Source organism: Chiloscyllium plagiosum, unplaced genomic scaffold, assembly GCF_037043375.1.
Source record: "Chiloscyllium plagiosum isolate Xiang-an unplaced genomic scaffold, Cpla_swu_hap1 HiC_scaffold_22, whole genome shotgun sequence".
NCBI classification, from domain to species: Eukaryota; Metazoa; Chordata; class Chondrichthyes; order Orectolobiformes; family Hemiscylliidae; genus Chiloscyllium; species Chiloscyllium plagiosum.
The window spans coordinates 23,792,081-23,807,046 of NW_028270160.1; the positions used below are offsets into that span (position 1 = coordinate 23,792,081).

The 14,966-nt window shown below is 39.1% G+C and overlaps 1 protein-coding gene across 1 annotated transcript in view; it reads right to left on the reverse strand.

Moving 5' to 3' along the window:
• The window catches only part of atrnl1b (attractin like 1b), a 947,890-nt gene that overhangs the window by 901,561 nt on the left and 31,363 nt on the right, over positions 1-14,966 (reverse strand). Inside the window, exon 4 of the mRNA XM_043712811.2 lies at positions 12,247-12,375. Coding sequence (XP_043568746.1) covers positions 12,247-12,375 — 129 coding nt within the window. The remainder of the gene's footprint in view (positions 1-12,246; positions 12,376-14,966) is intronic.

The window sequence follows — 14,966 nt, forward strand, 5'->3', positions numbered from 1 at the left end:
CACTGAGGATGTCACCTAGACAGGGGACGAAACGTCTGCAACACAAATTCCCAGCTCGGCGAACAGAATCACAACAAGCACCCGAGCTGCAAATCTTCTCACAAACCTTGAGTTCTCAAATTATATCAGAATTCCACAGGTCATGTCTTCAGCTGCTGCAGAAACTGTTAAAAAGAATCTGCTTGCCTTTTATAATTTTTTTTTTAAGAAGTTTTAACATAAAACATTCTGATGAGTTTCACAGAAAAAACAAGATTTGTAACTGAACTAGGGAGAAGATGTTAGGTCAGCAGACAACAAAGGCAAGGCTGTAGCAATTAAAATTAGGAATACTCAAAACAGCAGAGTAAGACAAATGAAATTATCTTAGAAGGCTATTAGGGCGAAAGAAGATTAGAGATGGAGGTGCAAGACCATTAAATGATTTGAAAAGAAAGAATTTTAAAATTAAAACCTTACTTGGCCAGGCCCTCGCAGGTCAGCCAGCACAAAGACAAGTGAATGGGACATCGTGCAGAAAATAATGGGCAGACATTTTGAATAATCTCAAGTTTAGAGGTATCGTATGTTGGATATTAGCCAATTACATAATAGAATAGCCAAGTCAAGAAACGGGAGAAACATTCGAGGTGAATAGACTATCTTAATAGTCTCAATGTGTATAGTCAGAACCTCACCTCAGGTGATATACAACACCAAAGTTTTAAAGGCAGATTTAATCTGACTGTTGCCATGGTGACAAGTAGAATTTGCTGCTAGATAACCAGATGGAACATGTAAAAACAATGGTTTCAATCTTCTCAATATTTGATTGGAGGACATTTCCACTCATTCAGTTTGAAATGTCAGCTAAGTAACCTGAAAACAACTGTAGAGAAGTCAACAGTGGTTGTGGAGAGAGAGTTGTGTATTGTTGATATACATGTGAATACTAACAATCTGGTCTTGGATAAGGTTGCCAAAAAGCAGCTTGTAGATGAGAAATAAGAGGGAGAGGTTTGCAAAGATGGGCCTGGGGATCCACCAGAGCTAACTCTGCCCGAGTAGGGAGAAGAAACCATTGTATTTTGATACTCCAGATACAATTAGTGGCATGAGAATGGAACTAGGTGACTGTGGATTCATGCAACAGTATGACAGTGGAGAGGCCTCGGGGAGGGTGGTGAAGCTGTGACTGACAGATTAATTATAAATTTAGGCTTTGAATTAAGTTAGTGGAATGGGCTGTGTGTTTTAAGTTAATAATTAAGTTGAAATTTTCTTTGTAGTCACTGATGTATTTTAAAACAATTTTACAAGCCTAGCTTTAGAATTAATGGATTTTTATTTACCTTCAACGGTTTTGCAACCCAACAAGGTAATTAAGGGGTTCTCAAGGTTTGTCCAGAATTTTTAAGCTTACTTGAAACATCCATAGTTTACAGTGGATTTCTTTTCTTTAGTTTTAGACAGTCTTGTGAAGTCCTTTGAGTTTGGTAGCATAGACCAATGCTCCTGAGAATAGAAGGATATAGTGAAACTAGATTACATTGGAGTATAGAGTTAGCATTCATCTGAGACCAGAAATATTAAGGTGAAACCCCGAAAACATTACTTATTCAAAAGTAGCGATCCCACTTCTACAGTGAACGGTCCGGAATTTTTATCAACATGGCGGCCGAGTGGCAGTGGTGCACTCGGGCTCCTGGTCTGGGGCTTGTCTGCATGCGTTTGCTTTTTTTGTTTCTTTATTACTTTTGCTCTTTCCTTTTTAGTTTTTTTTAGAAAATCAGTAAGTGCAGGCCTGGCCTACCAAGCATGTGCAGCAGCAGTGGCAACAGAAGTGGATCCTCCTGGCAATCTGTGGTGGAAACAGCTGTAACAAAGGCAGTCAGTGGAGCATATTTCAGGAGGATGCTGACTAAGACTCCAGGCCAAGACTAGGCCCAGGGTGATAACACTTTTAAGATCTGGCAGTTTTCCTTTTCCTTCAGCTCTGTTCGTTGTTTTCTTCTCTTGCTTTTGACTTTTTACACTCTGGTTTTGCATTTTGTATTTTAAGATGGCACCAGAGAATGGTGACTTTGTATACTTTTCACTGCACTCCTGTACTTCAGTAGACTTGACAATAAAATCCAATTCTAATTCTAAAGCAAAGCATAATGAAACTCTGCCGGGAAGAAACCTTCAGTAGTTCTAGTCATAGAGTTATAGAGATGTACAGCATGGAAACAGATCCTTTGGTCCAACCTGTCCATGCCGACAAGGTATCCCAAATGAGTTAAAATTCCCATGGTGTTAGAAATAGGAATTCTGATGAGTGAATGGTATGAACAGTGTATTTGGGTAAGATACAAGATGTGCTTTGGATACCATACAAATACTGTTTTCAACGTACAGTAAGGCATTTTAGTGATATAATGAGATTATACTTATATTGTGTGTTTGAAAAATCTGTGTTACAAGTTGATGGTAATATAGAATGAACAAAAACTTATTTCTTTTGATAAACAACTTGTTCTACTGGTAAAACAAAAGCTGTAACATGTTTCAGTGAGAGACCACTTGATTAAAACCAAAGCAAAATCTGTTTCAGCCTGGGATCAACTTAACCAGTAACAACATAGTTGACTCTTATGATCCCAGACTGTGTCAAAAGATGTAAATGTCCATGAAGGTGTACAAGGGAACATCTGCTTCAGTCAGTCATGAGCATGTCATCAGTTACTTTAATAAGAGTTGTTTCGATACTGTGGCAGGAGTGGAAATCTGATAACAAAAATTGAAGCATGAAGTTCCAAGAAAGACAGCATTGAATTTGGGAAGAGGCAACACATTTGGAGAAGAGTGAGAGTTTGGAAACAGGACAAGCATTTAAGGGCAGTGGAGCCAAAGGTTCGTTATTCTGAGAGGTAATAGCAACTGATATGAAGGAGGGAGCAACACCTGAAGAGAACCATTCACAATATTAACATGAGGACCAGGAAGGCAAGTTCAGTGGTCAGTAGGGCCAATAGAGGAAATTTTATATTAATACAGTGTGCCAGAAAGATTTAGCAAAAGAAAAAGGCCAGTTTCAAACGGAAATTGAGAAAATGAACAGACACTGCAATACACTGTTTAAAATTAAAACTTACAATTTGTGAATCATTTGAACATCAGACTTTTCCAAAAATAAAACTTGGTTAAATTTCTTTCAGCTGTGGTTTTATTTTTTACACTTAAAGATGAAAAAAAAATCAATTGGTAAATCTACAGGAGCTGAAGCAACATCTTACATAATATCCTCAAACATTACCTATGACTTTCCAAAAAAGTCAATCTTATGCAGCATTTTTTCTAATTTTTTATGTGATGTCAAAGCTATCAAAAGCAAAAGCCTTCCTTTTTCAAAAAGTCACGAGTTAAGCCTACTAAGTGTATGATTTCAGCTCAATGCTGTTGTAAATTCAGAAAATTAACATGTACACAAGCTCGTGAGTCATTCTTTTACAGGTGATTCACAGCAACTCCAGTACTGGAAAACAGATTTTGTAGACACAGCCAATCCTGGAGTGCACAGATAACTTTGTTTGTTTTATAAGTGTAGGAAAACACTGTGCATTCATCTTCCATCACGGATTGTATTCTGAGGTTTGACAATGACCCCTTCAGTAATTAGAGCTTATTTTCCACTGCATTCTCATCATCTTTTTCGGTATAACCTTCATGACTATAGCCATCTTTTCAGTTTCACACAATTTTTTGGTGCTTGCTCTATGGATTCATCGACAGCACTGAGGCGCTTCTACTTCTACCATCAAGAGTTCTGAAGAATCGTCATATTGGACTCAAAACATTAACACTTTCTCTCTATATATGCATGCCAGACCAACTGAGTTTCTCCAGCACCTCCTGTTTTGATTTCTGTGGTCAATGCTGTCCAGCAGTGACTGGTGCAAGATGCTGCAATAGCATGCTCCAATCTTTACTGCAGTGACTTCACAGTCCCAAAGGCAAAGGCCTAACACATAGAATTCAGTTGCACAAAACTCACCAATGCATGAAAAATCTGCATCCTCGGTGACATTTACCATGCATAGGAGCTCCTTTTTTTTAATATAGTATGTTGATTGCTGTCTCTGATAATGCAAGAAATGCAAACACTGCCAGCTTCATTTGATATTTTGCCAACCCAACTGCAAACAGCTTCTGCCCCACTTCTTGAACAAAGCAGCAATGCAAACAGGACTTACATTGAGTTTCAGTAACTTGCTTTTTCAAGTGCATCCTTGGTTTTAAAAAAATTTCCACTACAATCCACAATCAAATAAGCAAAATTACTCTACACAGTGATATTACACCATTCATGACCTAAGGCATCCCATAGCATTTTAGTCAATGAAATATTTTTGAATTGTCGGCACTCTCATAACATATTAGATGAAACAACTTAAACCAAGTTCCCACAATAGCAATGCACTATAGACCACAATGTCTGATTTAGTGATATAAGTTGAGAGAAAACGTTGAGCAAAAAACCAGAAAGAAACTCTCTGCCACACTTGCAAATAATTGGCAGCTGGATTTTTCCTAGCTCATCAACTTGAAATTTTAAAACTTTTCATCTGAAATATGGTATGGTGAACAGTGTAGCACTTATACAGCATTGAAAAAAAATGTCAGATGGGTCAACTCTGAAGTAGAAATCTACAACCTAACTCTCAGATTAAAAATGCGACTAGATCCATGGTTGGCACTATTTTTGAAACAGCTTATAAGCAGAATTGTAACAGAATGCATCAAGGGGTCGAAACATGAATTATCGTTATTCTGTCTGTTGTAGACCAAAGCAGCTTATGAATCAAAATGAATATCATATTGTCCAAAGTTCAACTGGTTAACTACACTTGTGGAAAACACAGGAGTTTAATTATAGCCCTGGGCTCCACAGCTGTGTAGAGGTATGAAAACCACCTTCCATAATAAACAAGTGACACTGATTCCAGGTAGATGTCTGTGGTTGATGCAATTCATTATAATAATTTCCCATTTCTTTCAAATGTTAATCGATATTTTGAATTCATTATTCTGAACTAAATTAATGTGGCTTGTAGTATTACATTTTTCCACAAGATTTAGCGAAAATATTTTAGCTCGACAGCTGACTTATTTGCAATATGTTTCCTCAAAATAAAAACTGATAAAAATCACTTGATTACAAAATGGTTGCACAAAAAGTAATAGTTGACCTTTTAAAATACACTCCTGCTGAAGCTCAACATGCACAATTAGAATCTTGTAAAATTGATTTCTCATTGGCCCTTGGTAGCTCCCTTTCCTTGTGGCCTGCATAACAGAGAGATTGATTGATGTTATTTTCTTGAGCAATACGTTAAGACTTGAGAAAATTCTAGATGTTTACCAAAGCACACAAACAAAATCTATAGCGAGCAAATATAATAAACAAAAAATAACAATGGGTTAAACTAAGTCTGATTAAACTAAAGCTGTAAAAAAAAACTTCAAAAGTTTTGTAGGGCTGAAGTATTCTATGTGTATATTCTTAAAAGCAACAGGTAATATTGAAACTTGATATCCATGTCAACACCAATCTGATATTTTGGTTGAAAATGTAATGACTTTAAATCAAAATCTTAAATAAAACTGCAAAAAGACATTTTTTCAAGGTTTTTCACCTTGCATGCATCAGGACATTAGCAAGAATATCTATTTGACAGGGAACACTGTCATTGTAAATGCTGTTGCCTGTTAAATTAGTATTCTTGAGAACGTGCCAATTAGTGCCACATTAAAATCTCCAACAAATATTTTCACCAACAGAAGTTTTGCGCTATCAAATGTCTAACTGACTCTTAACAGAGTAACATTGTAATCGACAAAATAAGTCCAATTTAAGGATGCAACAATCCAGCCAATTGGACTGGATGTTCCACATTATTTCTATGCATAGCTGAATTAAATCCAGCTATGTAGAGTTGCAGCTATGGTTTGCAGTCCACACACAAATTCATAATGTATTTAGCCATAATTACAACACTCTGGTAAATGGCGTTTATAAAAACTTTACACAGTAATTCCACTTGGATTAGCATTAACATTTCTCCATTCAGAGAATGCCTCAGGACTGAATAAATCTAGTTAATTAAGAATCCAAGGATTTCCATCTTCATACTGTGCAAACAACCTGTGATCAATATAGTGCTTGTACCTCATCTTTCAAAGTAATAAACCCTATTGGTGATATTAGCATTAATCCATCCAGATTAAACCACAACCAGACAAAACCACAAATAGATTAGCCACAATCTAACTGAATGGTGGACCAGGCTCAGAAACATCAAATGGCTTACTCCTGCTCGAAATACTCTGGTTCTAATCACTCAACCAGAATGACTTGAAAAACAGGTCATCGAATCGCTACTCCCAATGCATTTTCCAAAATTACATGGGTGACTAAATTAAGATTAGATTCCCTACAGTGTGGAAACAGGCCATTTGGCCTATCAAGTCCACACCAACCCTCCGGAGAGTAAACCACCCAGACCCATTTCCCTACACTTACCCCTGACGAATGCACCGAACACTATGGGCAATTTAACCTTGCCAATTCACCTGAACTGCACATCTTTCAACTGTGGGAATAAACCGGAGCACCGAGAGGAAACCCATGCAGACATGGGGAGAATGTGTAAACTCCACACAGACAGTCGCCCGAGGCTGGAATCGAACCTGGGTCCCTGGTACTGTGAGGCAACAGTGCTACTCTAACAATTACTCAACTAGCTAATATTTTGGGAAACCTTGTGAGGTCAAATAGATTATATAAATGCAAGATTTTACTTAATTACATTATATTCAAATCAATTCCATAAATCTCACATCAGTTTCTTTTCTTGATCAGATTCCTTTACTAAAATTTAGTTTCTAATGAATTAAGTTACAAAAATTAAAAATTGCTGTTATGTATTGAAATATAAACCAGTCAGGCACTGAGGGATTGACCACTGGACTGGAAATTTTGTCAATAGTTTTAAAATCAACCATTTCAGACAAGTTAACTTGCAGGTTTGGAGCAGGTAGGTTGAACTTGTCTTCTAGTCCATAGGTAGAGGCATTACCAATGTGCCACAAGATGTATTTGTGTTTCATCCCCAATTATAGTAATCAACTTTTTATGCATGGTGAAAATGATAGCCACTACACTACAGAAGCACAGCACTGAAATCTTCATATATTTAAAATGTTTTTTTTAATACAGTGACTAACTGTTTCAGTATACTCCTGTCAGCACAGGTTGAATTGCCTTCCGGAAAACAATTAAAATATCCTGTTGACATAAAATTACCAATATATGGTGCTGACATAGTTTATTTGTTGGTCACTTCAGTGCATTTGTGCACAAACTGCATTGATTGAATACAACAATCCTGATTCCCCTCAGTTTGCAGTGGGGAGGAAAAAAACATTTTCTTCATTACATTGCCCTTGATAATTACAACTAATCCAACTATTAATGAGATTCCCATTTAACTACTGGGACCAAAACACTGCACTCCCTTTCCCCACTACTCCATATTATGCTGTCATAAATTGTAAAACACAATTTACAATGCAGACACTGCTTTCATTTTAGAGAAATTACTAGAGTTACAGACTTATTCACTGTTGAAAAAAAAAGTCAAAAATAGCTTGCATTGGAAAAATAAATTTGGGTGACTGAACATATTTCCATCTATGTATGGGCAATGGTTTCAACGAACATCTGGAGGATTCACATCCGGGTATTAGTTTTCTGCAAACAAAATTTATGAGACTGAAGAGATTAATTAAAATAATTTATTCCCCTATAATGTTAAAAGATTAAATTGTACTCTCTCACTGGACATTAATGTAATGTTAAAGGGTTAAACTGTACTGTCTCTCTCCAGAAGCTGAAAATTCTGGAAGTGGGTGAGGGTGACATTCACACAGGAATGTGGATGAATCATACTTCATTTAAATAGCCATTTATTACCATTTTACCTCTATTATCAAATTAAAACCTCAGTCAGTCCCTTCCATTCAGAAATGCTTTCATAGCCATCTCCAGCCAATTAAATTTGTTTGCATGATCATCCCCTAATACTGAAGTATATCACACCTACATTGTCTTGGGGAATCACGGAGTCAGGAAATTGTTTGCATAACAATTCCCCAGGATTAGAGTACTTACATTATCTTCGAGGATGATCTCACCCTACCATTGTACCTGGGGTAATATGTGGTTATGGGTTGAGTGGCCACAGTACTGCTGAGCATTACCAACTGACCTGTATAAAAGGGATGTGTTTTCTTTGTTTGGAGCCTCTTTTGACCCAACTTTGCACGCCTGTGAAGAGTGTCAAAGGGGGTCACCTAGCTTGTACAGGCTTTAATAAACGTTAACTGTTTGCAGACGTTGATGTGTGCAAATTGCATCTCGTGTGAAACCTTGGGAAAAGAACCTAACATACACTCGACCAGTCAACATACAGTGGCCCGGATGTTCTGGTTGTACAGTCATAGTGTCATAGAGATGCATAGCATGGAAACAGATCCTTCGGTCCAACTCGTCCATGCTGACCAGATATCCCAACTTAATCTAGTCCCACCTGCCAGCACCTGGTCCATATCCCGCTAAACCTTTCCTCTTCATGTAGCCATCCAGATGCCTCTTAAATGTTGCAATTGTATCAGCCTCCACCACTTCCTCTGGCAGCTCATTCAATACACGTACCACCCTCTGTGTGAAAAAGTTTCGCTTAGGTCTCTTAAATCTTTCTCCTCTCACTCTAAACCTATTCCCGCTAGTCCTGGACTCCCCCAACCCAGGGAAAAGACCTTGTCTATTTATCCTATCCATGCCCCTCATGATTTTATAAACTTCTATGAGGTGACCTCACAGCCTTCAATGTTACAGGGAAAACATCCGCAGCCTATTCAGCCTCTCCTTGTAGTTCAAATCCTCGAACCCTGGCCACATCCTTGTAAATCTTTTCTGAACCCTTTCAAGTTTCACAACATCCTCCCGATAGGAGGGAGACCAGAATTGCATGCAATATTCCAAAAAAGTGACCTGATCGATGTTCTGTACAGCCTCAACATGACCTCCCAATTCATATACTCAATGCTCTGACCAATAAAGGAAAGCATACCAAAAACCTTCTTCACAATACTATCTACATATGACTCCACTTTCAAGGAGCTATGAACCTGCACTCCAAGGACTCTTTGTTCAGCAACACTCCCTAGGACCTTACCATTAAGTGTACAAGTCCTGCTAAGATTTGCTTTCCCAAAATGCAGCACCTCGCATTTACCAAAATTAAACTCAATCTGCCTCTCCTCAGCCCATTGGCCCATCTGATCAAGACCCCATTGTAATCGGAGGTAACCTTCTTTGCTGTCCACCGCACCTCCAATTTTGGTGTCATCTGCAAACTTACTAACTATACCTCCTACGTTTATATCCAAATCATTTATATAAATGGCAAAAAGTAGAGGACCCAGCACCAATCTTTGTGGCACTCCACTGGTCACAGGCCTCCAGTCACCACTCTCTTTTTTCTACCTTCGAGCCACTTCTACATCCAAATGGCTCGTTCTTCCTGCATTCCATGAGATTTAACCTTGCAAACCTGTCTCCCATGGGGAACCTTGTCAAATGCCAAACTGAAGTCCATTTGGGTCACATCCATCGCTCTGCTGTCATCAATCCTCTTTGTTACTTCTTCAAAAAATCCAATCAAGCTCATGAGACATGATGTCCGCACGAAGCCATGTTGACTATCCCTAATCAGTCCTTGCCTTTCCAAATACATGTACCTCCTGTCCCTCAGGATTCCCTCCAATCACCTTGCCCACCACCGATGCCAGGCTCACCGGTCTCTCGCTCCCTGGCTTTTCCTTACCACCTTTCTTAAATAATGATGCCATATTAGCCAACCTCCAGTTTTTTGGCATCTCACCTATGACTGTCGATGATACAAATATCTCAGCAAGGGCCCCAATCACTTCCCTAGCTTCCCACAGAGTTCTAGGGTACCCCTGATTAGGCACATGGGGATTTATCCACCTTTATGCATTTCACAATATCCAGCACTTCCTCCTATGTAATTACGGACATTTTTCAAGATGTCACCATCTATTTCCCCACATTCTATAACTTCCATGTCTTCTCCACAGTAAATACGGATTCAAAATACTCGTTTGGTATCTCTTGCCACTCCTCACAAAGGCTGCTTTGCTGATCTTTGAGGGGCCCTATTCACTCCCTGGTTACCTTTTTGTCCTTAATGTATTTGTAAAAACTCTTTGGATTCTCCTTAATTCTATTTGCCAAAGCTATCTCATGTCCCCTTTTCGCCCTTCTGATTTCCCTCTTAAGTATACTCCTACTGTCTCTATACTGTAAGGATTCACTTAATCTTTCCTGTCGATACTTGACATATGCTTCCTTCTTTTTCTTAACCAAACCCACAATTTCTCTCGTCATCCAGCATTCCCTACACCTACCAACCTATTCTTTCACCCAAACAGGAATATACTATCTCTGGACTCTCGTTATCTCATTTCTGAAGGTTTCCCATTTTCCAACCAGCCCTTTACCTGCGAACATCTGCACTTATCAGCTTTTGAAAATTCTTGCCTAATACAGTCATAATTAGCCTTCCTCCAATTTAGAACTTCAACTTTTAGATCTGGTCTATCCTTTTCCATCACTATTTTAAAATGAATAGAATTATAGTCGCTGGCCCCAAAGTGCTCCCCCACTGACACCTCAGTCACCAGACCTGCCTTATTTCCCAACAGTATGTCAAGTTTTGAACCTTCCCTAGTAGGTACATCCACATACTGACTCAGTAAATTGTCTTGTACACTCTTAACGAATTCCTCTCCATCTAAACCCTTAACACTGTGGCAGTCCCAGTCTATGTTTGGAAAGTTAAAATCCCCGACCATAACCACACTATTATTCTTACAGATAACTGAAATCTCCTTACAAAATTTGTTTCTCAATTTCCCGCTGATTATTAGGAGGCTTATAATACAATCCCAATAAGGCATTGATCCCTTTCTTATTAATCTGTTTCTCTGAAAGATTTCAAGAAAAGATATCTGACCAGAGATGCACATCAAGATGCGATGGATGTCACAAACCACTGACTACATGAGAATTAGGAATATTGGAACAAATGCAGGCCTTTCTGCCCTTTGAGCCTGTACCACCATTCAATGAGATCATGGCAGATCTATGGCCTAACTCTGTACACCTGTCTTTCCATAACAAAAGTTTATCTTTCTCAGTTGTGAAATTATCAACTGTTCAAGCATCCACTGCCATTTGGGGACAGTTCCAAACATCTATCACCCTTTTCGCATGTACATGTTTCACGACATCTCTCCGGAACAATCTGGTCCTAATTGTCAGACTATGTCCCCAGTTCAAGAATTCCGAACCAGTTGAAAAATAGTTTATCTTTATCTGCCCTGTCTTTTTCTGTTAATTTCTTGAAGAATTCAATTGAAACATGCCTTAACCTTTCAAATTCTAGAGAAAGCAGGCCTAATTTGTACAACCTCTCCTCATAACTGGATTATTATTCAAGAAATGCTGTTAGGCAGAAAGGTCGTAGTCTAACACTAGGTAAATTTACAGCACTGAACCCCAAACACACCCACATTCGCATCCCATCTGTTCTCTTGCATATTCATTCACTGCCACAATGAAATGCTGTTTAAATATTTCAAAGCTTTTCATCACATCAATGAATGCCTACCAGAATACAACAGTAGTATAAAAAGTATGGCTTGTTTCCCAACAAAGCAATTAGATTTCAAATACATTCCACAGTTGTGAAGAAGCTAGCATTGCAAATTCCAATCAAAAATACAGAAATTCAGGTGCAGAAAAGGTTTTAAAAAAAACCACAATTGTATTCATGATGATTGCCACACTTGGGAAGATTCTGGCTGTGGACAGCATTTTACACAGCTCTTTCCAGTCATCAACACCACTTTTAATACAAAATTAAAACAGAGATGTTAAGAAAAAGCACATATATATTGCATACTTCCAATTACCATCCTCATGCTAAACAGTTAAATGCTTTAATTTCCAATATCCCACAAACAGCATAATACAGATACAACTGTGACAAATGTCAGCTTTTTAAAGTCATGATTATCTGAAGTCATAATTATATCACAATGTTCTCAAGTATAAATGTATTTAATAGTACTTACGAGTAAAAAATATTAAATCCAGTTAAGTTATAAGCAGCATCACTAAAAAAGTGCAGTAATGCATAGCCAGATGTGGTAACCACTTCAGGTACAGTCTCATTCCCATGCACCTCTGGAACTATCAGACCACTGTGGGTAAATGAAAAAGTACGTCAACATCGGAAAATAACAGCACAATAATGTCAGAGACACTCACGAAAACATGGTAATCCAAAAAAGTAATCTTTCTCATATTTACACAATATGAGTAAAGCAATTTAAACTTTCAATTATTAATTATGTTTCAGCATTATGAATAAATTATAATTTTAACTTCTATTATGAGAGATAAACACGTACAAAGACAATTTTTATTTATCGAGCGACGTTAACACAGCAAAGCATTCCAAACCACCTCACAGGAGCATTATAAAACTAAGTATGACAGCAAACTAAAGGAAGGGTATTAGCTAAGATTAGATTAGATTCTCTACAGTGTGGAAACAGGCCCTTCAGCCCAACAAGTCCACACCGATCCTCCAAAGAGTAACCCACTCAGAATCATTTTCCTCTGACTAGTGCAGCTAACACTATGGGCAATTTAGCATGGCCAATTCACCTCACCTGCACATCTTCGGACTGTGGGAGGAAACCGGAGCACCTAGAAGAAACCCATGCAGACACGGGGAGAACATGCAAACTCCACACAGACAGTCGCCCAAGGCTGGAATTGAACCTGGGACGCTGATGCTGTGAGGCAGCAGTGCTAACCATTGAGCCACCGTGTCACCCCTAAGATGATCAACTTTGCAACTGGTTGCTTTCATTTTCAAAAACCTCTTTAAAGCAAAGTGGAGCAGAATTCTAAAGCTTGGGCCAAGCTAAGAGAAGGTCATTAATGGTGGAGGAATTGTAATTGGGGATGCACAAAAGGCCAGATTTTGAGGAGCGCTGATATCTTGGTATATCAAGGGCTGTAGGATATTAGAGAGATAAGAAAGGTCAAGGTCATGGATGGATATGAAAAACAAGAAAAGCAATTTTAAAAAAAAACACAATAATTGCTTCACCAGAAGTCAATATAGGCCTGCAATCACAGGACTGAAAAAGGGGAACAGGACATGCTGGGAGCTCAAACACAGGCAGAGCTTTGGAGGACGTAGGTTAAGGGAGAGTAGAATTTGGGACACCAGACAGAAGTACATTGAAATAGTGATGGTTAGAGATAAAAAAGGAATAGATCCTGGGGGGGGGGTTTAAGAAGACAGAGGGTAGTAGTTGATGGCAAAGTTTCTTCATGGAGTGCCGTCACTAGCGGTGTTCCGCAAGGATCTGTTTTGGGACCATTGCTGTTTGTCATTTTTATAAATGACCTGGAAGAGGGGTTAGAAGGTTGGGTGAGCAAGTTTGCGGATGATGCGAAAGTCGGAGGAGTTGTTGACAGTGAGGAAGGATGTGGCAGGTTACAGCAGGATATAGAGAAGCTGCAGAGTTGGGCAGAAAGGTGGCAAATGGAATTCAATGTAGCTAAGTGTGAGGTGATTCACTTTGGGAAGAATAACAAAAAGATGGGGTACTGGGCTAATGGTCGGATACTTGGTAGTGTGGATGAGCAGAGGGATCTTGGTGTCCATGTACACAGGTCTCTGAAAGTTGCCACCCAGGTAAATAGTGCGGTGAGGAAGGCATATGGCGTACTGGCTTTTATTGGTAGAGGAATTGAGTTCCGGAGTCCTGAGGTCATGTTGCAGTTGTATAAGACTCTGGTGCGGCCGCATCTGGAATATTGTGTGCAGTTTTGGTCGCCATACTATAGGAAGGATGTGGAGGCACTGGAACGGGTGCAGAGGAGGTTTACCAGGATGTTGCCTGGTATGGAAGGAAGATCGTATGAGGAAAGACTGAGACACTTGGGGCTGTTTTCATTAGAGAAAAGAAGGTTTAGGGGTGACTTGATTGAGGTGTACAAGATGATTAGGGGGTTAGAAAGGGTTGACAGTGTGAACCTTTTCCCGCGTATGGAGTCGGGTATTACAAGGGGGCATAGCTTTAAATTAAGGGGGGGTAGATATAGGACTGAAGTTAGGGGTAGGTTCTTCACTCAGCGAGTCGTAAGTTCATGGAATGCCCTGCCAGTAGCAGTGGTGGACTCTCCCTCTTTATGGGCATTTAAGCGGGCATTGGATAGGTATATGGAGGATAGTGGGTTAGTATAGGTTAGGTGGGCTTGGATCGGCGCAACATCGAGGGCCAAAGGGCCTGTACTGCGCTGTATTCTTCTATGTTCTATGTAGATGAGGCTCTGTGGCAGCTGAGATGAGACAGAGGCAAGGACCTTCATCCTCTCTTAACGTGCAGTGTCAGATCAAACGTCTGCAAGGCAGACATAGCATTTGTGACTAACACAGCCTTTAGTCATACTGCCAGTTCTCATGGCGATAAAGGATTGTCTCGATAGCTTTTAAATTTGGCATTTAAACCTTTTAACCCAGAAGGTCCTGGTCAAGGTAACAACTTTCTGCTCATAAAATTCACTGTTCAACTTACACAACTCACATGCTTGCATGATGCCTAATCGCATGAATAACTCATCCCAAGAGTCAAAGACCTCTAACATGCCTGACACTACATTAGAATCCACAACAGAAGATTCCACCCAAAATGAGAATAAATCCTACTTTAAAATAAATGAAATATATAGACCATATGCTTCCACGTGGAGAAGCTGTTGCTCAAAAACA